The sequence below is a fragment of the Syngnathus leptorhynchus genome, chromosome 6 (genome assembly GCF_054491065.1).
Source record: "Syngnathus leptorhynchus isolate UIUO chromosome 6, UIUO_Slep, whole genome shotgun sequence".
Taxonomy (NCBI): domain Eukaryota; kingdom Metazoa; phylum Chordata; class Actinopteri; order Syngnathiformes; family Syngnathidae; genus Syngnathus; species Syngnathus leptorhynchus.
This window is the reverse complement of record NC_141200.1, coordinates 15,912,084-15,935,381: the sequence shown is the minus strand read 5'-3', so window position 1 is coordinate 15,935,381 and position 23,298 is coordinate 15,912,084. Positions and strand designations below refer to the sequence as shown.

At 43.1% G+C, this 23,298-nt stretch overlaps 2 protein-coding genes across 6 annotated transcripts; one reads left to right on the top strand and one right to left on the bottom strand.

The window, feature by feature from the left end:
• Positions 1–1,703: 1,703 nt before the first annotated feature.
• LOC147056175 (uncharacterized) lies at positions 1,704–21,534 on the bottom strand. 4 transcript variants are annotated; one of them, XM_085914742.1, is made up of 3 exons: positions 21,455–21,534; positions 2,776–2,831; positions 1,704–2,704 (listed from the first exon to the last, which is right to left on the bottom strand). In XM_085914742.1, exons 2-3 carry the CDS (start codon positions 2,813–2,815, stop codon positions 2,121–2,123), a joined length of 624 nt encoding a protein of 207 aa, XP_085770868.1. In that variant the 5' UTR covers positions 2,816–2,831; positions 21,455–21,534; the 3' UTR covers positions 1,704–2,120. The 4 variants fall into 4 exon arrangements, with proteins under 4 accessions (XP_085770868.1, XP_085770866.1, XP_085770867.1 ...); XM_085914740.1 differs by lacking the exon at positions 21,455–21,534 and adding an exon at positions 15,160–15,532; XM_085914741.1 differs by lacking the exon at positions 21,455–21,534 and adding an exon at positions 4,364–4,828.
• On the top strand, positions 14,606–22,075 carry cenpa (histone H3-like centromeric protein A). 2 transcript variants are annotated; one of them, XM_085914744.1, is made up of 5 exons: positions 14,606–14,789; positions 18,856–19,025; positions 19,089–19,210; positions 19,289–19,363; positions 21,484–22,075. In XM_085914744.1, the coding sequence occupies exons 2-5, from the start codon at positions 18,860–18,862 to the stop codon at positions 21,607–21,609; spliced, it is 489 nt and encodes a 162-aa protein (XP_085770870.1). In that variant the 5' UTR covers positions 14,606–14,789; positions 18,856–18,859; the 3' UTR covers positions 21,610–22,075. The 2 variants fall into 2 exon arrangements, with proteins under 2 accessions (XP_085770870.1, XP_085770871.1); XM_085914745.1 differs by lacking the exon at positions 14,606–14,789 and adding an exon at positions 14,825–14,960.
• Positions 22,076–23,298: the final 1,223 nt, after the last annotated feature.

Sequence of the window (23,298 nt, the reverse complement as noted above, 5' to 3'; positions counted from 1 at the left end):
CAAACCAGCACAAACGAAGCACAAACAAACTGTACCATTTTGGATTCATTTTGAGCAGATGGGGGGCTGGGTGAACTCTGGATGACCTATAAAATAATCTTTTATAACTAGAAAACAGTTTCTGCACAAACTAAATTATTTAAGGCACAAACCAGCACAAACGAAATAGACTATTTTCCTTAAATTTTGCGTGGGGTGGGGGGCCAGCTTCACGCAGGTCTGAAATTCAGGACACAGACAACATTGCAGGTGAGGGTCAGAGTCTTGAAAATACCAAATATCCAAAGAGGGACAGGAGACCACCTAAGTACTATAATGATTAAGAATGTAAGATCAAATGTGATGATGGATCACTTAACTTAAAGTGAAGTGATCTCTGAAATTTGTCAAATCCTATTTATAACACTTAACCTGCTGGTCTTATTGTGTCACTTTTTGGGAACCCGGGAGTTGTGCCCGTAAGTTAAATGGACGTGAAAAGTAAATTAGCTCGTGCACGAGGTTTACATTTATTAATTTTTATTTATTAGATTATTATTGTGTAATATGAAACCTCAGATATAAAAGGGTTTCTCATTTGTTGGACTATAACTATATGTTATTATTATTATGTGTTTACAAGGCATGAAGTGGTTGCAGTTTGATTTCATACCCAGGAAGCACAATTGTGTCTGTGATCACAAAGGAAACAGCATCTCATGTCACAAGTCGTTCAGAAAGAAAATCATTTTTATTGTGATATTTGAATGCGGGTAGCGAGGATGGAAATTTTGTATTTAAACGTTGACAGCCACATTTTTTAAGATTTTTATGATTAGGACTGAATGCTTGATAAACAGAAATTGCAAACAAGTTTTCTTTTGGAAGAAAAACAAGTCGGTTTCTATGGTCTGGGGTTCCATCTTCAGGAATCCCAAGTGGTGGACTGGATGGTGGTCTGAGTAGTGGTCCAGAAGGGTTGTGTTGATAAGCAGTAACAGGTTGTGCGAATGGACAAGGTCGTGGTCTAGGTGGGCTGTTTTCATCTGGAGTAATTGGTGTTGGCCAGGCAGGTCTTGGTGGAAGTCTAGGTGATGGTCCAGGTTTGCGATGTCAAATTTCAGGTTGATTGTCTTCATCCAGAGGAACAGATGATCCAGGTCCAGTTTGGCAGGGTGCAATTCCAGGTGAGTTGTTTTTAGCTGGAGGAACCCATAATGGCAGGGGGTGTCCTGAAGGTGGTCCAGGCAGTGGGGGAAGTTGGTAATTTTGTGTCCAGGTGGTTTTGATCCAGGTGTTTTTTTTATTAAACAACTTATTCCTCCCACTTTTTTCACACCTAACTAGTTCCACATCCTTCAACAGATTCACCCCTTTCCAACTTTCACACGTTCCAAAAATTCACGTCATGCTTGCTACCATTTTTTTTTGTTCATAACATTTACCGTTTTTGCGTAATTAGTAAATTTGTGCCTTAAAATTCTTAATGGCACGTACATTTTCCGGTAGTGGGTTCGAATCTCACATTGGGCGTCTTGTCATTACACAAATTCACGCGCTTGCTACCATTTTGCCCCACATTAAGCCAATTCCACCATTCCAACAGAAGGACACCGATTAGCTCAGTTGGTAATTTAATATTGTGTAATATGAAACCTCGGATTTGAAAGGGTTTCTCATTTGTTGTACTATAACTATATGTTGTTATTATTATTTGTTTAGAAGGCATTAAGTGTTTGCAGTTTGATTTCATACTCAGGAAGCACAATTGTGTCTGTGATCACAAAGAAAAGCGCATCTCATGTCACAAGTCATCCGGAAAGAAAATCATCTTTATTATTATAATTCAATTCGGGTCGTGAGGAATGAAATCTTGCATTTACACATCGACGACCAAGTTTTCTTTCCAGGTTAGGAAAGTCTAATTTCAGGTTGATTGTTTTCATTTCGGGTAACAGATGATCCAGGTTGGCAGGGTGCTTGTCCAGGTGAGTTGTTTTTAGCTGGAGTAACCTGAAATGCCAGGGGGTGGAGGAGGTTGGTAATTTGCGTATGGATGTGGTCTTGATGGCCAAAGTAAACATGGTGCAACATTTTGTCAAAATAGTCGTGGCCCAGGTGGTCCAGGTGGTTCTGGTGTACTAGTTGTTTTCAGGTGGTCCAGATGTTGGGGCATGTAGGTCATATGGACATGGAGATGGTATTGGTGGCCAAGGTAGCCATGGTGCCTGAGGAAAATTCGGACAAAATAGTGGTGGCCCAGGTGGTCCTGGTGGTCCAGGTGGTCCTGGTGGACTAGGTGGTCCAGGTGGTCCTTCTGGTCCAGGAGGTCCAGTTGGTCCAGCTGGACCTGGCATACCCTTTGGTCCTGGTCCGCCATCTGCTCCAGGTGGTCCTGGTGGGCCTTCTGGTCCTGGTCCGCCATCTGCTCCAGGATTTCCTGGAGGGCCTTCTGGTCCTTGTCCGCCATCTGCTCCAGGTGGTCCTGATGGTCCTGGGGGGCCTTCTGGTCCTGTTGGACCATTAGGTCCTGTTGGACCATCTGGTCCTGTTGGACCATCTGGTCCTGTTGGACCATCTGGTCCATCCGGCCCTGGTGGTCCAGGTGGACCAGGTGGTCCTCCGTCTTCTCTTGAATGTGCACTGCCTGAGTCTGCTTGCGCAGAGCTGTCATCTGGAGTAACATTTACTTGTCTTTTTATCTGTGCACCCAGACAGCTGGCTCCTGCAATAGTTGACATTGACATCTCTGTAACCTTTGAATTACTTTTTGATACCTGGAGTGAGATGACTTACCAAACAGTAGGGCAAAAATGAACACCTTGAGAATGATCATTATGGCAGATGATGTCCTGAAAGACAAGTGAAAAGGAACAGTGAACACGAAGAACAGTCTAGAGCAGAGGTCGGAAACCTTTTTGGTGGACAGAGCCATAATGCCCATTTTTTCAAAATAATTTTACAGGTCACTTGGCAATAGGGCTGACAACTTTCTGCCAATCGTCATGTCATTGCTGTTGGAATCCTCATAGCAACCAAAACTACTTTTCTGGAGATACTTGAAATCTGTTGAATTGCTAATTGCTAATTTATTATCCTGTCATTGCTTCAAATGCTACGAACATGACCATCACACTAGCACCAACCATGCTCTTCAAAGTTCACAGTCACACTAAGCCCCTAGCACATGCATTGGGAGATGCTATCGGTACCCTAATACCGGCCCTATTGGTTCCCTTCTTTCATTTTTTTAGTGCTTGTGAAATACTTTTTTTGTCTAATCAAAACATTTTATTTATTTCAATGAAGTAATTGTTATTGTGTGTGATGTGAGTCACCCCGCTCACTCTTTGTTTGATCTTCTGCCCTCTGGGAAGAGGTACAGATGCTTGCGCTCCCGCACCACCAGACTCACCAACAGCTTCATACTCCAAGCTGTCAGGATCCTGAATTCTCTCCCCCCTCGGCTGCATAACGTCCTGTTCTTTTGCGCTATATTCTGGCTGTCTGCTGTATGCACGCTTGCTCCATTTTGCTCCTCTTATTTGTCTATTTATTTATTTATTTATTGTTTATTTGTTGGGTTATTTGCTTATTGCTTATTCATCGCTCTTGTCTATTCGGTTTTACTCTGTGCTATTTGCTGTATGTGTTGTGTAATGTGTCTAGTCACTGTGGGATGGTTGGAAACGTAATTTTGATCTCTTTGTGTCTTCACATGTGGAGAAATTGACAATAAAGCAGACTTTGACTTTGACTTATTACGCTACCCTTGGTGACAAGATCTTTGCAGAGGACATAGTATATGAGGAGATGCTCTGCTCTTTCAAAACTGAACTTTCAGTGCACCTGCTGTCGGTTAAGTTGGCCACTACTTGCGCGATTTTTATTGTTTCAGTTAGGTGGTCTCATCAAAGTCACAGTCCCAATGATTGTCACACACACATCTGGGTGTGGTAAAACTTGTCCTCTGCATTTAACCCATCCCCGTGTGATTTTGATCCATCCCCTGGGGGAGAGGGGAGCAGTGAGCAGCAGCGGTGACGTGCCCGGCAATAAGTTTTTGTTAATCTAACACCCGAACTCCAACCCTTAACGTTGAGTTCCAAGCAAGGAGGCAATAGGTCCCATTTTATGTAGTATAACCCGGCCAGATTTTGAACCCACAACCTTCCAGTCTCAGGGCGGACACTCTACCACTAGACCACTGAGCTGTAGGCCTACACAGACAGAGGACATAGTACTATTTAATGCAGAAAACTCTCTCGCGCAGACGCACACACACACACGCACACACACACACAAATCGTATTTCACCATGATATCCGAATCAAGCTTTAAGACCTACGGTGTGAACATAGCCTTAAAGAGACAAAGTACTCACCACACTTAGTCAAGTTGGCTCTTGGTTACCCTTTCAGCTCTTATGTTGATATTGGTCCTACTCCCGTGACTCTTCTGTCGCCTCATAGCCTTCAGCAGACATCTTAAATCACTTGTCCGCCCTCCGTTAAGGTGAGGCATTTAATTGCTTTTTCATTTAAATTGCATTAATTAATAGTTTCAATTAGTGCAATCCTGCCAATTGGCACTTTCTTCTTCTGCCACTTTAAAAGTTATTTAAGTCACTTTGAAGTGAATAGGGCACAAGAAAGGTCACCGACGCTGCAATCTTTTGTGGTTATACTCGGAGTTCTCTTGTTTTCAAACAACCTGTTTGCTAGGTACATGTTTCCTTTTTTTATCCGCTTAGTAAACAGCAATGACTTCTCAGGATGCACGTGCACATTTGTTCCAGAAAGGACATTGGGGTGTGTTAAACAGATGTACGCGTAAGCAAAAAGAGGTGAAAAAGATACAAACCTATCTGACTTTCTGTGAAAAAAATAATCGCCCCCTAAACCTTACCGGGAGAGATTTGTGTCAAAATTATGACAAATACATTTGTGATTTTCACACGTGGTTTTTGGATCCACAAATATATTTGTAATTTTCACATCGTTTTTGGATCCACAAATATATTCAGGATTTTCACATACTATGTTTTTTATTGTTGTGTGTGCAGTTATCTTCTTTCGGCTGTTCCCGTTAAGGTTCACCACAGCAGATCAATCGTTTCCTTCTGACTCTGTCCTCTGTATCTTCCTCTGTCACACCAATCACCTGCATGTGCACCACATCCATAGACTTCCTCTTTGGCCTCCCTCTTCTCCTCCCTGTTGTCTGAATTCTCAACATCCTTCTCCCTAAAGTATACCTCAGGTCCCGGGTAGTGTGTACTCATCAATGTAACTATTCAATTCTGTGTGTGAATTGTGAAGAGAGAGCAACAGCAACGTGTACAAATCCTGTTAGGTTAGACAAACTGTTGGAATAATCTCGGGGGAAGCCTTGGCCTGCCAGACCAGGAGGCCTTATCTTTATGAGTTTACGACTCTCCTTTAAACTAAATGCTTTCTATGTGGTTCAAGGAATGTCTTTTGATCCCCGTCAGCCTTATGTTTCCTTCCTGTCCTTATGTTACTTTTGTGTTTGTTTTGTAAGAAGTCTTCAATGACAATGAGCAGAGCTTCTTTGCATAGGCGAAATGTTCTTTGTCAGTTTAAAGGGACTTCATTCCTTTTAGTTAACTGTAGCTTTGATTCATAGATTGTAGATGATCAAAATTGGTTATATACAGTTTGAAGAAGTCACATTAAAGTTATCCCATATTTACTCAATGTTCGTTTAAGGAACTGTATACCAGTTACCTTACATTACTTAATATGTGTTGAAATGTTTAAGTAGGGTTAGATATTATTATTATTATGTGTTGTGTTAGTTTACTAAGAAGATAAACTTAGCAAGGGTTTAGTTGCATTGTTCCACAGGTAAGCGACATTCAACGTGCTTCAAGTTATCTGATCACAGTCGAGGAGGAGTCGGCCACCCATGGAGAGGACAACTGGTTGGGGGAAGAAAGCAGACTCTGCAGTCCCAATGTGGGGGTCGAGAAGATCAATTCACACTACACTACATTCCTTAGCTAATCAGCGTTGCTACAGCCACTATCTCCCCTCCCTTTAGTGTAGCAACGCCTCTGTAGCCAGGGCATCCAAGACATTAAAAGGAGGAGCACGTGGGGGAGGAACTCAGAACTGGTGGAGATTGTAACTGAGCTTCCTTTCTCTATCGTTCTCCTCGCGAGTAAACTCATCCTGGTTGTCTTCTCCTCTTTGTTCCAGCATGTGATTTAATGTCTGATCATATTCAGACCTAACACAAACTCATACATTTTCATGTTCATATTTTATATAAACTGCTCAGTCAGAACACAGATACAGCACACAGAACTGTGTAATCTTCCAATACACACACACACACACACATACATACACACACAGACACACAAGGGGGTGATTCCCCCATCCTCATAGATACCAAATGGTCAGGTGACGCTTTCCCGCCTTTTCCAGACAGTACAAAATCGTCTGACCTGGAGAGGGGGGCTGTTGTTTCATCTGCTGTGGTGCCATGTGTACTGACCGCTATTAAACAACCCAAGATCTTGCCAATAAAGAACCAACTGTTACTCCACATCTTTGTTTTCCTGACTCAACAACGGACATCATCAACAACATGCAAAAATTGTTAAATATGCATTTGTAGATCAGCGGAAAAGTGCATTTATTTTTGCACAAACAGCATTTCATTTTCAAGACACACACGTCTCAGATATTTACGTATTGAAAGTAAATCTCGCTTCCACTTACAAGGAGGCAGTCATCCCATCTCTATTGGATTAAAACATATTTATTTTACCATCTAAGAAGTTAGAACACACGTTCGTTTGAATAAAACAGCATCACAATACAAAAATCACACACACTCTCACTCACGCGCACACACATTAGCGCGCCACGTTTCACTCTCACAATAAAGGGTGTCATCGAGAAAATATTGTGACAGCTGGTCTGTTTCCGTGTGAATTTCCTAAAATCATTCAACCTCAATGCTAATTGTCCATTGCAGGAGGATGTTGCGCTTTAAGTATAGCAGCCCAAGTGGTCCTGGTGAAGTAGGTGGCTCCTTTAATGTTGTAGTTGTTGTAAAATCAGGACTCATGCCATGGAAATATTGCAAAGAATAACCAAGCGGTCTCAATCCGAGCTACCAAGAAGTGGGTAGCCACAGACCTACCCACCGCACGCAATAGAATAATGGTTGCACGGGAGCGAAAGCTACGTTGTAATGCTCAGTCCGTAAATGTTGGCCTGACGGGTAGAGAGCTGAGGCAAGTTGTGGCACCGAGATTTCACAATCGAGACAGATATGCAAACACTTTCCTCACCATAGGAGTAATACCATTGTAAAATGTTGTTGACTTTTGGTAGCTCTCACCTCTATGCTTTTACCTCATTTTTTTGTAACTGCTTTTAAAAAAAACATTCTGACTGTAATGTAAAGACTATAGATAACATTAATTCTGGAAAAAAAAAAAAGATGATTCATATTAGTCAAATATATTCCCTGAACTTCTTGTCCTCATTCAGGTTCCAGCAGTTTTGGGGTATCGTAGTCTCGTTCTTTTTTTAATCACAAGTTCTTTAGGCATTTGAACAGGAGTGTGTTTTTAATCCACTGCAACTCCAATACAATTATATTTTTCAAATCTACTGAGAAAACACCAAGATGTACAAAACACTCACCACACCCAATTAAATATGCTTTTGGAGAACCGCTTGGCTTTTTCGCTTGGCAGTACTCCTCACAGTGGCTGATGGAAGACGCAACTTGCTTTATTATTTGTACGCCTATTGGAAAGGTCACGTTGTCATTAGGGTTATTAATCTAGGCGTTTAATTGATTTTTCTCACGCAGATATAAATGTTTCTAATGGGCGAGTCTTGAAGAGCAGCATTTGTTGCACGATAACTCATCTATGATTACAGTTCTCCAACAAGCATCATCACATTTTTCAAATGTCTACTTGTTGCATGGTAACATTTGTTGCATGGTAATTAAACTATAACTTGAGTTCCCCACCTAGTCACATTGCCCTAATCTTGTGAGCTAGAAGTCATGATTAGCCTACATGAAGCCTGGTAAATGTAATACATTACATACATACATATACACACACACAAACACACACACACAGATTGATTGATACTGTATTGATGGGGGGGGAATTCAGGTTACCAGCAGCATTCATACCACAGAGTGGGGATATAAAGACACACAGATGACATGTGCGCAACTCAATAGGCTCCTATTTAATGACTTGACTTACCCAAGAAAAAAATGACTTGGGACTTACTTGAGACTTTAAGGTTAAGACTTGAGACTTACTTGAGACTTGCACATGTGTGACTTGGTCCCGTCTCTGAATAAGACCTTTATCAAACCATCTGTGTCATTCCAGTTCATTAAATTCATCGATAGTCCTTTATGTAAACAATGCGCGGCGTATGGGCGGCGTATGGGCGGCGTATGCGTGGCGTATGCGCGCGTATGCGAAAGTCAAATTCTGCTTTATTGTCAATTTCTTCACATGTTAAGACACACAAAGAGATCGAATTTATGTTTCCCACCGCCCCACGGTGACTAGACACATTACACAACACATACAGCAAATAGCACAAAGAGTAAAAACGAATAGACAAGAGCGATGAATAAGTAATGAGCAAATAACCCAATAAATAAACAATAAATACATAAATAGACAAATAAGAGGAGCAAAGCGTGCATACAGCAGACAGGCAGAATATAGCGCAAAAAAACAGGACGTTATGCAGCCAAGGGTGGAGGGGGGAGAGAATTCAGGATCCTGACAGCTTGGAGTATGAAGCTGTTGGTGAGTCTGGTGGTGCGGGAGGGCAGAAGATCAAACAAAGAGTGAACGGGGTGACTCACATCACACACAATCGCGGTTGCCTTGCGGGTGAGACGGGAGGTGTAAATGTCCTTCAGATAAGGGAGTGAAGCCCCAATGATCTTACTAGCAGTGTTCACTATGCGCTGCAGGGCCTTCGTGTTGTATTCAGTGCAGCCACCACCCCACACAGCGATACAACTGGAGAGGACGCTCTCAATGGTGCCACGGTAGAATGTGGTCATGATGGCAGGAGGAGCACTTGCTCTCCTGAGTTTCCGCAGAAAGTAGAGGCGGCGCTGAGCTTTCTTCGCCAGCGACGCAGCGTTGGTGGTCCAGGAGAGGTCCTCACAGATGTGCACCCCCAGGAATCTGGTGCTGCTCACTCTCTTATGCACCGCTTATGCGCCGCTTATGCGCCACTTATGCGCCGCTTATGCGCCGCTGACGTCGGACTCGTCGTGAGTTGCATTTCTAATTATTCCACAAACCCATAGAACGATATACACTGCTCAAAAAAATTAAAGGAACACATCAGATTTCAGTTGGATAGCTATACTGATAGGGACAGTTTAATGTCTCAGGAACAAAAGGATGCCACATATTTTGATGGAAATAAAGTATATAGACACCCCAAAAATCAAAGTAAAAAATGATGTGGCAGGCTCGTCCATTTTGCCTAAATTCAATTTCTGCAATTCAAAAGTATTTTCAATATCTTGTGTCGCCCCCACATGCTTGTATGCATGCTTGACAACGTCACGGCATGCTCCTAATGAGCGCTCTCCTTGGCTTCTCCAGACCCTTTCACGTTTATCACAGGTGCTCAGGGTAAACCTGCTCTCATCTGTGAAAAGCACAGGGCACCAGTGGCGGACTTGCCAATTCTGGTGTTCTATGGCAAATGCCAATCGAGCTCCACGATGCTGAGTAGTGAGCATAGGCCACACTACAAGACGTTGTGCCCTGAGGCCATCCTCGTAAAGTCTGTTTCTGACTGTTTGGGCAAAAACATTCACACCAGTTGTCTGCTTAAGCCTCTGTAGGGCTCCGGCAGTGCTCAAACTGTTCCTCCTTGCACAAAGTAGCGGATATCGGTCCTGCTGATGGGATGAGGACCGTCTACGGCCCTGTGCAGCTCTCCTAGAGTAACTGCCTGTCTCCTGGAATCTCCTCCATGCTCTGGAGATTGTACTGGGAGACACATCAAATCTTCTTGCAACAGCACGCATGGATGTGTCATCCTGGAGGAGTTGGACAATCTGCGCAACTTCAGAAGGGTTAAGAAATCGCCTCATGCTCCCAGTTGTGATAATGACTCTTGCTAAAGCCAACACTTGTGGAAAAACAGTTAAAAAAGATCAAGAGGGAGGAAATGACCCCACCTGCAGAACCAGTCCTGCTTTGGGGACCATCTCGTTGTTGCCCCTCGAGTGTAACTGTTGTTAATTCCATCAACATTAATGCAGCTGAAAGTGATTAACAACTCCCTCTGCCAGGTGCCTGACCAAAGCCTTATCAGAAAAGTGTAATTGAATTCATGCCATACCCTGATAAAAAACTGTTCCTTTAATTTTTTTGAGCAGTGTATGAAATATACAACAAATAACTATCATATAACAACATTATCTGTGTCACTCCAAATCATTAAATCCATCAATCAAATTCCTCGTCCTTTATGTCAACAACGCCGCGTGTGCGCCGCACAGATCTACTATATAACTATATTGTAGCGTTAACAAAGTACCAGGAAAGATGTAGGTTTGGTAAACGGCCCTTTATTTAACAAAACAATAGTTAAACGAGCCAACAACTACTGAACTGTAACGATATAAACATACAAGTTGCTACACGAAATAATTTAACATAAATAACAAGTTTTTCAAACCTTGTGACATTCCAAATCATTAAATCCTTCAAACGTGGGGTCCTTAGTCATCCCGTGATCGAATCTTTTGTCCTTTATGTAAACAATTGCCGCGCCGCTGACGTCACTTGCAGTTCAAATTACAGTAATCCCTTGCTACATCGCAGTTCCACTACATCGCGGATTTTTGAATTTTAAAAATTTGTGAAAAAATTGATATATGAGTCGCTCTTGAATATAAGTCACCCCCCCCACCAAACTATGAAAAAAAAACGCGACTTATAGTCCAAAAAATACGGTACTCTTTCTATTTCTATATTATTTATTGTAAGAATTTTATCTGTGTTAGTCAGACGGTTTCCAATATAATATACTTTGTTTATTTGTGTCAAACCAACTCTAACTTTTTCATTTCAATACCCACAGTATCCAGTAGTTGATCCAGGTCATCCCCACAGCAAAGCAGGTTTGTATCATCTGCAAAAACTACGTCCTTGAGTAACCTGGAATCCTTGCACATATCATTGACATACAAAATACACAACAAAGGGCTTAATATTGAGCCCTGAGGGACCCCACACTTTACCTAATTTAGTTTTGATTTGAGGTCCATAAGTTGCACATATTGATTCCTGTTCGATAAATAACTGGTTAACCAAGTGAGTGACATATTTGTATCCCATATCTTTCAAGTTTTGTTAACAATATTTCATAATTTACAGTATCAAAAGCTTTCTCAAGATCCAAGAAAACACCTACATGTTGTTTATTTTCAATAGCTGTTGTTATTTCAGCTACGAAATCTAACCAAGCTAGTGTGGTGGTCCTATTTTTTTTTAAATCCATACTGTTGGTCACACAGAATATTTTGTTTTGTAATAAAATCATCAAGCCTTTTATAAAATATGTTTTCTAATATTTTGGAGAATTGTGGGAGTAGAGATATTGGCCTGTAATTTGACAATTTTAACAATAAAGCAGACTTTGACTTTTTGACTTGAAATGTAATTACTAGGGAAAGTAATTGTTGCCTTACTCATGGATTAAAGTTCTCCGTCGCTATGACAAATTTTTTTCAATGAGAAAAATGTGTGTGTGGGGGAGGGGGGACATAATTTTAAAAAGGCTATACGTGTTTGTTATGGTCTCTTCTCGGCTATCCAATTAAATCATCAGGTATTAAACTCGGCTCGGTGGGGCACTGGGTAGCACGTCCGCCTGACAGTTAGGAGGGTGCTGGTTCGATTCCACCTCCAGCCCTCCCTGTGTGGAGTTTGCATGTTGTCCCCGAGCCCACGTGGGATTTCTCCGGGCACTCAGTTTTTCTCCTACATCCCAAACTCTTGGTAGGCCGATTGAGCACTCTAAATTGTTCCTAAGTGTGAGTGCGAGTGCGAATGGTTGTTCGTCTCTATGTGCCCTGCGATTGACTGGCAACCAGTTCAGGGTGGGATAGGCTCCAGCCCGCGACCCCCGTGGGGACAAAGCGGTTCAGAAAACGGATGGATGGATGTTTGTCCCCAGCTTTATATATCAGAATAATTTTAGCAGTTTTGATTTCACTCGGAAAAACACCAGTTGTCAAACACTTTTTTTGGTTCTTTTATCACAAACAATTTTAATTTTAGGTTATATTACCTGACATGTTTTGGCATGTACTTCCGCCTTCATCAAGTGATTGACAAGGGAAACAAAATAAACTTAGTAGAACCAGTTGTCAAAGATTGGTTGCAGATATGTGTAAGGGGTTTCACCACACATTCAATAATATTTTTAACAAGTGTGTTGGAATAATTAGATGGCCTCATAATTTACGAGTTGGGAGTCCCTTGCTTCAACAAAGCTCTCTGTCTAGCTCCAGAAAGTTCCTTTAACTCCCTTCCTTTCTTATCTCACTAGCTATGAGCAGAGCTCCCTCGCACCTGAAAAAGTACTCTGTTTAGTTCAAAGGAACTTTTTTCTCTTTTAATCAGTTTTGTAGCTTTTATCTATGGATTGTTGTTGATCGAGACTGTCTTTAAGTGTTACAGAAAGGACAAATCTGTTGAAGTAGTTGCATATAAATTATCCCATATTTACTCAATATTAGTATTGTGTGAAAATTAGCAAGAAAGTTGCATTGTTCCACAGGAAAACAGCACTCAACACGCTTTGAGATATCTCATCAAGGACGAGTCAGCCAACCAGCAGCCAACCAGCTGAGGAGGAGCAGGATAGACTGCAACATCACTGGGATCACGGAACGGCCAACGGTCAGCTAATCAGTGTTGCTACAGCCACAATCTCTCCTCCCTTTAGTGTAGCAATGCCTTTTGTAACCAGGGCAACCCAAAATAAAAAGAGGAGATAGCGGAAGAGGAGCTCAGAATTGGTGGAGGACTGTAACTGGACCTTCTACGTAATTCTCCTCGCGAGTAAAACGAATACTGGTTGTCTTCTCCTCTTTGTTATAGTGTGGAAAATAATGTCTGATGGTATTTAGACCTGCCAAAGTGACATATCTATTCCGTTACAGTCAGTTGACTTTCTACCTTTAAATTCTTTAACAATTTCTATTATTTCCTTCTCATCAGTTCCGCTTAGAACCATACTTTCGGCTATGGGTACATCCTTTATTGGCTCACTTGTACTACCTTTTTTTGCTATTTCCTCTGCCAAAGTAGGCCAAATACCAATAAAGTAGTCATTAAATTCCTCTGCAATCATAGTAAGATTATTTATAGTTATCTTATTACTGTTTAGAAAACAAGAAGGATATCCTCGCTTTTCAGTTCTCTTTTTAAAAATCTCATTTAACCCTTTCCATGTATTTATTATGTTATTCTTGTTATCCTCCAGTATTTTGCTATAATAGTTCCTTTTACTGTTTCTCATTATTTTAATCAATTTATTTTTGTAGGTCTTATATTTTAATTCAGCTTCCTTTGTTCTTATCTTTAAGAAATCTTTGAAGAATAGGATTTTCTTCTTGCAAGCATTTAAGATTCCCTTTGTCAACCATAGCTTTTCCACTGAATTTCGTTTAAGTTGCTCTATGGCACTGATGCAGAGACCATGAGAACTTTCTGCTGCCCCAACAGGTTTGATGAACACCTTAGAACCAGCAGTCCAAGTGGACTGTATTTTACTATTTTTCTTAAGAGCTCTTGCTTTCTTAGCTATTTCACCATTTTTCTTTGTGAGGTGTTCATTTATGTATACATTGGTGCCTTTTAGTTTTCTACCTTGTTTGAGCAGATTTATCTTGTTTTTCCTGTTTGTAAATTGGACAATTGTAGATGGTATGACAGGCTTATCATTTTGACACTTGGTTGACAGAGTGTGGCATGCCTCAATATTGTCAATGTCAATGACAATGTCTTTACTCTGGAGCAAGGTTTTGGGGCCCACTCAGCTTGATGGTAGCTCTCCTCCACTTAGCCAACACATTGAAACAAAATATTTCACCTCCTTCAATGTTACACATAAATGCACATACATAGAGAAGTTTTTTTTTCATTTGATCAGGCTACATGAAGCAAAATATAAAGGTGAATGTAATTCTAATTAATGGAATAAATTACTCCTTTTGACCAGCAGGAGGGTTTGTGTGCACATGAAGCCTTGAGAAATGAACCTATTTGCAAACCGTTTGGTGGGAAAGCCTCAAACCCCAAGGACGCCTCATGTGCCCATCATTACTATTTTGTATTCCCCAAATACTGGTTGTGATATGTCCCTACCATCCTTGTATAAACCTACGCTAATGCTTTCTAATATTTTCTGTTTGCCATTGCATTATGATTTCCATATCTATGAATTTCTCTTGGAGGCGGTCACTTCTGATGCCACCCAATCGAGTGGCGACGGTCGAGTTTTCAAACACTGCCCGACGCTTGTGCTTCACTTAGCCCGGCCCCCTGAGTAGCACTGACGCTGCACGCTGATTGGTCGAAGGCTGAGGGATGCGCCATTTGTATTTAGATTGGTTTTCCACTCGACTTGGCTGCTTTAAAAGTTGCTTTTTGCCACTTTTATCGGACCTTCCCCGTGCACACCCTGGCAAGTTGAAGAGCTTCAGCAAGGACTAGAGTTCAAAGGACAAAAAAGGTAACTTGAAAAAGCGCAAAGTTGACTGTTTTTTTGCAAAGCTTCCGTGGTAGCAGACAGTAGAACGACGTCACAACACGTTGCCACCTCCAGACTTGTGAAATTTGAACAACAAATAACCAAGTAAACAAAAAGAAGACACGCGCACTTAACTGAAAGGCAAACACATTTGTAAGTATGTGAGACGACGAGAATGCCAATAGTATGTCACATGACGGTTCTGCTTTCTTTCCGACTAAACTCGACAGACGCAAAATGGCCATTTTCCCCCGTCCCAAACCGTTTTTCAGATGACTGCAACAACATTCTAAATCAGCATTTCACTGCAATGTCTTTACTGCAATGTCACCTCACTGCAACGCAATTTTACCTGGGGGTGGCAGCAGGTTCTGCTCTGGGGGCAAGCCTTTTGAGCATTTATTCCATATCCTTGATATCAGACAGTGTTTTTCACTAGTTTGGTCTTTCTCAGCATTAGTTGAACATTGAGCCACACGAGTTACGCACTTTGTCTTACGAGTTGCACAGAAACTCTAACCAGTCACTCATTTTTAAAAATATGTAAACTCGTCAAACGGGAATTATTCCAACATGTTAACGAGTGACCGATGATTTTCTGCTGAAGAGCTGAAATGCTCACCAGTTAACTAATGATAAATAAAACACTGACAAGTTAACTAGTGCAAGCCCATTGAAGCCTTGGTACGTATCTAACTGGTAAAAAAAAAAAAAATACTGGTTGACTAGTTATGCCCAAAATATCCACTAGTGCACTAGTGTGACTTTTTTACCGAACCAGTTCTACTAGTGAGGTAAAAACTGTCCCTGATAGAACTAGTGGATGCTGACGTTACCACATTATGGGTTACATGTTTACTCGTGAATGCACAGACCACTTTGCTACTCACCATCTATTTTGACCTTACAAGCTAACTAGTGAGGCTAAAAATGTTACCTTGGTAAACACGTTCACTAGCTGGTGTAATTTTAACCTCACTTGTTAACTAGTGAAACACGTTTTCATTCTAGGGAACTAGTTCGGTCCAGAGTGACTAGTTAACTAGTGATGCAGATTTTTATTTCACTACTGAACGAGTGGAAGGCATTTTGACCCACTAGTCGGACCCATGGGCTCACCACCTGTAGGAGGGGCCAAAGGGGTCAGGTGCAAAGTGAGCTGGGCGGCGGCCAAAGGCGGGGACCTTGGCGGTCCGATCCCTGGCTGCAGGGGCTTGCTCTAGGGACATGGAATGTCACCTCTCTGGCTGGAAAGGAGCCCGAGCTGGTGTGTGAGGAAGAAAAGTTCAGACTAGACATAGTCAGACCTGCCTCAACACATAGTTTGGCCTCCTTGTACAAGCCCTCTTGAGAAGGGCTGGACTCTCTTCCACTCTGGAGTTGCCCACGGTGGGAGGCATCAAGCAGGTGTGGGCATACTTATTGCCCCCCGGCTGGGCGCCTGCATATTGGGGTACACCCTGGTGAACGAGAGGGTAGCCTCCCTCCGCCTTCAGGTGGGCGGACAGGTCCTGATTGTTGATTTGCGGCTGCATGTTTTGGACACTTGGGTGAAGAGAGGGGCGGAGCTGTCAACTGATCACCACCTGGTGGTGGGTTGGCTCCGATGGTGGGGGAAGATGCCGGTCCGACCTGGCAGACCCAAACGCTCTGTGAGGGTCTGCTTGGAACGTCTGGCAGAATCCCCTGTCAGGAAGAGCTTCAACTCCCACCTCCGGCAGGGCTTTTTCCACGTCCCGGGGGAGGCAGGGGATATTGAGTCCGAGTGGACCATGTTCCGCGCCTTCATTGTTGAGGCAGCCAACCGGAGCTGTGGCCGTAAAGTTGTTGGTGCCTGTCGTGGCGGCAATCCCCGAACCCGCTGGTGGATACCGGCGGTAAGGGATGCCGTCAAGCTGAAGGAGGAGTCCTATCGGGCCTTTTTTGCTTGCGGGACTCCGGAGGCAGCTGACTGGTACCGGATGGCCAAGCGGAACGCGGCTTTGGCGGTTGCTGAGGCAAAAACCCGGGCGTGGGAGGAGTTTGGCGAGGCCATGGAGAATGACTTGGACAGCTTCGAGGAAATTCTGGTCCAACATCCGGCGTCTCAGGAGGGGGAAGCAGTGCACGGTCAACACTGTTTACAGTGGAGATCGTGTGCTGCTGACCTCGACTTGGGACGTCGTGAGTCGGTGGGGGTAATACTTCGAAGACATTCTCAATTCCACCGACACGCCTTCCATTGTGGAAGCAGGGCCTGGAGACTCTGATGCAGACTCTCCAATCTCGGAGGTCGAAGTCACTGAGGTAGTTAAAGAACTCCTCAGTTGGCAGGGCCCCAGGGGTAGATGAGATCCGCCCGGAGTTCTTGAGGGCTCTGGATGTTGTGTGGCTGTCATGGCTGACACGCCTCTACAGCATTGCGTGGACTTCGGGGACGGTGCCTCTAGATTGGCAGACTGGGGTGGTGGTTCCCCTCTTTAGGAAGGGGGACCGGTGGGTGTGTTCCAATTACAGGGGAATCACACTCCTCAGCCTCCCTGGTAAGGTCTATTCAGGGGTGCTGGAGAGGAGAATCCGTCGGGAGGTCGAGCCTCGGATTCAGGAGGAGCAGTGTGGCTTTCTTCCTGGCCGTGGAACAGTGGACCAGCTCTACACCCTTGGCAGGATCCTCGAGGGTGCATGGGAGTTCGCCCAACCAGTCCACATGTGTTTTGTGGACTTGGAGGAGGCGTTCGACCGTGTCCCTCGAACCCCTCTTTTTCAAGACTCAAGTTTAAAAAAAGACTTTTTGAACACTAAATTTAATTTTTATACTAAAAATAATTACATCTGATACAAATTATTTTAACAATATATTCGAGAGAAAAAGCACGTTATTTTGCCTCATTCAAATCATGCAAAAACTGTTTCATCTTAACATCTGATCATTTAAAAATGTAAAATAAATTGCAATCACATTTGTAAATGAATGGCTTCTGGTTTTAAACCAATCAAATTGCAAAAACTGCATTAAGCATCAAAGTGAAGTCTAACTGTAGTCTTGAAACAAATCTGAATAAGGAAAAACATTGCAATAAAATAATGCAAACTGCTACTGCTATTGTTGAGGAGCCTGAGGACTATATAGGGGGTTGGCTCGGATGGTTATGCTCTTTTCGCCCCGCGTATATGCCGCATATGCTGACGTCGGACCCGTTGTAAGTTGCATTTGTAATTATTCCACAGACCAATATAACGATATATAAAGTATATTTCAAATAACTATCATATTACAACAATATTATCAAACCATCTGTGTCACTCCAAATCATTAAATCCATCGATCAAATTCCTCGTTCTTTGTCAACAACGCTGCGCGTGCACTGCAGAGATCTAGTATATAACTATATTGTAGCGTTAACAAAGTACCAGGAAAGACGTGGGTTTATATAACAACATTATCAAACCATCTGTGTCACTCTAAATCATGAAATCCATTGATCAAATTCCTCGTTCTTTGTCAACAACGCTGCGCGTGCGCTGCAGAGCTCTAGTATATAACTATATTGTAGTGTTAAAGTACCAGGAAAGACGTGGGTTTATACAACAATATTGTCAAACCATCTGTGTCACTCCAAATCATTAAATCCATCGATAAAATTCCTCGTTCTTTATGTCAACAACGCCGCGTGTATGCTGCAGAGATCTAGTAGTATATAACGATATTGTAGCGTTAACAAAGTACCAGGAAAGACGTGGGTTTGGTGAACGGCTCTTTATTTAACAAAACAAGAGTTCAACGAGCCAACAACTACTTCAGGCCACTGTTCATCTCAAATCCTATTGAGGCTTTGGACAAGTTGAAGTTGAACAAGGTCTCTAGTCTAAGCAATTCATTAGTGATCGAAGTAGTTCAATGAGTTTGATCAGCGATTACTTGTTGATGACTATTAATTTTTGCACTAGTAAAGAGGACATGTTAGCGCTTTGTTGAATCTTTTTGCGTGTCTTTCATGTACATATGTATGCAGTAGTCAGCCATGTACAACATGACCATGAAATTATTTGTTGTCCTGTTTGTGGTCAGCATCATGCACCACAACTCCTCGTCCAACCGAAGAAAAGGCGGCAATCCACGCCGCCGTCCTCCACAGCCACCGCCTGGGCCATCGCCCCGTGTGCAACGCAGACCCTCTGCTGCATCCCCCAGTGGTCGCCGCCCGCTGCTGTCACCACAGCCAGGCTCATCTGGGAATGGTGAGCGCACTGCGCCGTTGTCCCATTCCAATGACACGTATCTAAAAGTTTTTGGATTTCCAGCGCCGCCGCCCGCGCCGCCCAGGAGGCGAAGGTACCGGCCAGGGACCAAGGCCCTAATGGAGATCCGCAAGTACCAGAAGAGCACAGAGCTCCTCATCAGGAAAGCACCCTTCTCTCGCTTGGTAATGTGTTACAAGCTTACATGTTAGCCCGTAAGCTTGTTAGCTCGTTGCCTTGACATGGACCCCTCCCATACCCAGGTCCGTGAGGTGTGCCAGTCTTATGGTAGAAGTACCCTCAGGTGGCAGGTCTTCGCTCTGATGGCGCTGCAGGAGGTAAAGTTGCCGGGGTGGTCCAAATGTCATACTAAAGCCTCTATCCTACTGAGCGACAAAGAATTGCGAGTGTTTTCAAATTGAGTGATTACTGCATTTTCGTTATGGTTTGTTGAAGGTCGCAAACGTTCGACCAACAGTGACCAAACGTTTGGCAAATGTTCACCTGTACTTTTCTTCTCGCAGGGGAAATTTTGAACAGGGAATTTTTAACATGTTCAAAATTCCAATACGACAAGAACTTACCTTACCTTACTTACTTCAGACCAGCTCAGTGGCCTAGTAGTAGAGTGTCCGCCCTGAGACTGGAAGGTTGTGGGTTCAAACCCCGGCCGGGTCATACCAAAGACTATAAAAATGGAACCCATTGCCTCCCTGCTTGGCACTCAGCATTAAGGGTTGGAATTGGGGGGTTAGACCACCAAAAATGATTCCCGAGCGCGGCACCGCTGCTGCTCACTGCTCCCCTCTCCCCCAGGGGATGGATCAAAATCACATGGGGATGGGTTAAATGCAGAGGACAGAGCCCTTTGAGACTGCTTGTGATTTAGGGCTATATAAAAACTTGACTTGACTTGACCGTATTTTTCGGACTAAAAGTCGCTCCGGAATATAGATTGCATTAGCCATAAAATGCACAATAACGTGAAAAAAAACATATAAGTCGCTCCAGAGTATAGGTCGCATTTTGGGGGAAATTTATTCAACAAAATTCAACACCAAGAACAGACATGAACGAGCAACAACAGGCTAAACAATAGGTATGCTAACGTGATATAAACACAAACAAAGAGCTGAGAACGGGCCTGACGTAACATTCAGAGTTATTCTAATAACTATTACATAAATAACACGTTTGTGAAACCATCTGTCACTCCAATTCATTAAATCCATCGATCGTTCTTTATATAAACAATGCCGCGTAGGCGCCGCGTAGGCGCCGCTGACGTTGGACTCGTAAGTTGCATTTCCTATTATTCCACAGACCTATATAACGCAATATAAAGTATATTTCAAATAACTATCATATTACTACTATATTATCAAACCATCTGTGTCACTCCAAATCATTAAATCCATCGATCAAATTCCTCATTTGTCAACAACGCCGCGCATGCACTCTGACGTCAGCCCCGTCGTTATTCCACAGATCTAGTATATAACTATATTGTAACGTTAACAAAGTACAAGCAAAGACGTCTATTTGGTAAACGGCTATTTATTTAACAAAACAAGAGTTCAACAACTACTGAACTGTAACAATAAAAACATATACAAGTTGCTACACGAAATAAAATATATCAAATAACTACAACATAAATAGTTCACCGCCACGCGGCCCCAAGCACCGGCGTGGACTTCCAGGCGTTAGGCGGCGTGGACCTCCATCCCCGAAGGTGACATTTCCAGCCACGGAGGTGGAAGAGAGCTCCATACAATAGGACTGGGCGTGCGTAAAAGCCATGTCCGAGCCCCATCCACCGTCCCCTGACAGCCACCCGGCCGAGTGCCGGCCCCTGACTTCCATCCACGGAAGTGAAAGAGAGCTCCGTCGAGTAGGACCGGGCGTGCGTTCTGTCACTCCAAATCATTATATCCTTCAAACTCTTTGTCCTCCGTGTCACTTACAAACAAAGCCGCTAATGAAGCCGGTAGTACGTCGGGCCCATCATCTTCGTCATCTTGTGATTGAATCTTTTCCTTTATGTAACCAACCGCCGCGCCGCTGACGTCACTTGATATTCAAATTACAGCAATCCCTTGCTACATCGCGGTTTGTTGATCGCGGTTTCCCCTTTTTATTTTTTGGGGAAAATTTGTGAAAAAAATCACATAAGTTGCATCTCAGTATAAGTCGCCCACCCAAACAAAGAAAAAAACCCGCGACTTATAGTCCGAAAATTACGGTACTAAAAAAGTTGGTGAACATTGGGTGAAAATCGAGGACATTGAATGATCCCTGACCAACTCTGGCATGTACGCAAGTGACAGTTGGTGATGCCCCACGTCCACCTGCCGACTCACTGCAACCCAAAATACTGCGCTGCCTTTGCTGACGCCGCACGCAGTGTGACTCTTGGGTCGACTTACACATTGATGACTTGTTGGGATCTTTACAGGCGGCTGAGGCCTTCTTGGTGTTGCTGTTCTCCGATGCCAACCTGTGTGCCATCCACGCCAAGCGGGTCACCGTTCTTTCCCGTGACATCCAGCTGGCCCGACGGATCCGCGGGCAAGATTTCTGATTAAGATGAAAGCCGCGTTTTGACTCAGACGTTTTACAGTGACCACTCAACACAACCCAACCTTTATAGTAGAAAGCGACTTTATTTACTGTTGTTTGCAGTGTTTGTATATTATAGACAGTGCAGTGTTTGTGTTTTATATCTAAAGTTATGTGACAAGAGTGGTTAATATCTTGGCCCTGCCCACTACACCAGGCAGCCAATTATGTGAGTGCTAAGCTTCACTAAGCAGTGTCACCCCCGCCAAGCGTGTCATCGTTTTTCCCGCGACATCCAGCTGGCCTGATGTACCCGCGGGCAAGATTTCTGATGAAGATGATAGCGGTGTGGTGACTCAAACGTTTCACGGTGACCACTCGACTCAACCTGTCTAGTAGAAATCCTCTTCAATTACTGTTGTCTGCAGTGTTTGTGTTTTATATATAGTGCGGTGTTTCTGTTCTGTATATAAAGTTATGTGACAAGAGTGGGTTATTTCTTGTGTCAACGTGGACATTTACATTTATCGCTTTGCAATTCTGGCTCCTCCCACCCGCTGACTTATATGAATGGACTAAATACTAATTCCTCGCTGTTGAGAGGAATGAAGCTTCTGGTGGTCATCTTGCATTGCCTATCACTTAGCCTCCCAAACTTGAATGCATTTATTTCCCCACAGTGTTTTCACATTGTTTTCTCCCCATTGAAAATGTTTAAGCCGCACAGGTGTCAAATTTGAGTCTGGGGGAGGGTACTATCCTGCAAGTTTTTGATGTTTCCCTACTGCAACACTGCTGATTCAATTGATCAGAATTGTTGTCAGGCTCCTTCCTGCATGACTTGCTGAAGAGGTGATCATTTGAGTCAAGTGTGTTGGCATTGGCAAAGATTTGAGTCTGGGGGAGGGTACTATCCTGCAAGTTTTTGATGTTTCCCTACTGCAACACTGCTGATTCAATTGATCAGAATTGTTGTCAGGGTCCTTCCTGCATGACTTGCTGAAGAGGTGATCATTTGAGTCAAGTGTGTTGGCATTGGCAAAGATTTAAAACAGGATAGCGGCCCTCCAAGACTGAGGTTTGACACCAGGTGCATACAATTGTACCAATAAGTCTGGGTGGAGCGCTAAATGCACATTTCTTCTTTTAGAATGAATTTTACATTTACTTATCAAAAGTATGACTGGTACTTAGTCATCTTCATCGCAGTCATAAATATGAGCAATGAAAGGAAACATGAAGCCCATTTAGGAAAAAAAATTGTTTGTGCATGTTTGAGAGAGTGTGTGTATCGTGGGTTGTAAGTTAAATGTTTTGAGTCAATGGTAAGATATTGCCCGATTAATAATAACACAATCATGATGCGGTTTTTTTTTTCAACATAAATAATGAAACTGGGATTTGGTCCATCCATCCATTATCTATACCACTTATCCCCACGGAGGTCGTGGGTGTGCTGGAGCCTACCCGAGCAGTCATCGGGCAGTAGGCGGGGGACACCCTGAACCGGTTGCCAGCCAATTGCGATTTGGTCCAATAAATAAATATTCCCAGAATGTACACTTTGGAAATGAAATTGTCTAGACTCAAATTACTTTACACATGAAAAAAAAATATTCTCAATGTGTTCACACTATTGATAGAGAGCTTACCTGAGTAAACTTATTTTACATCAGAAAAATAGACGTTTCAACATTTTTGTGCGGTTAGT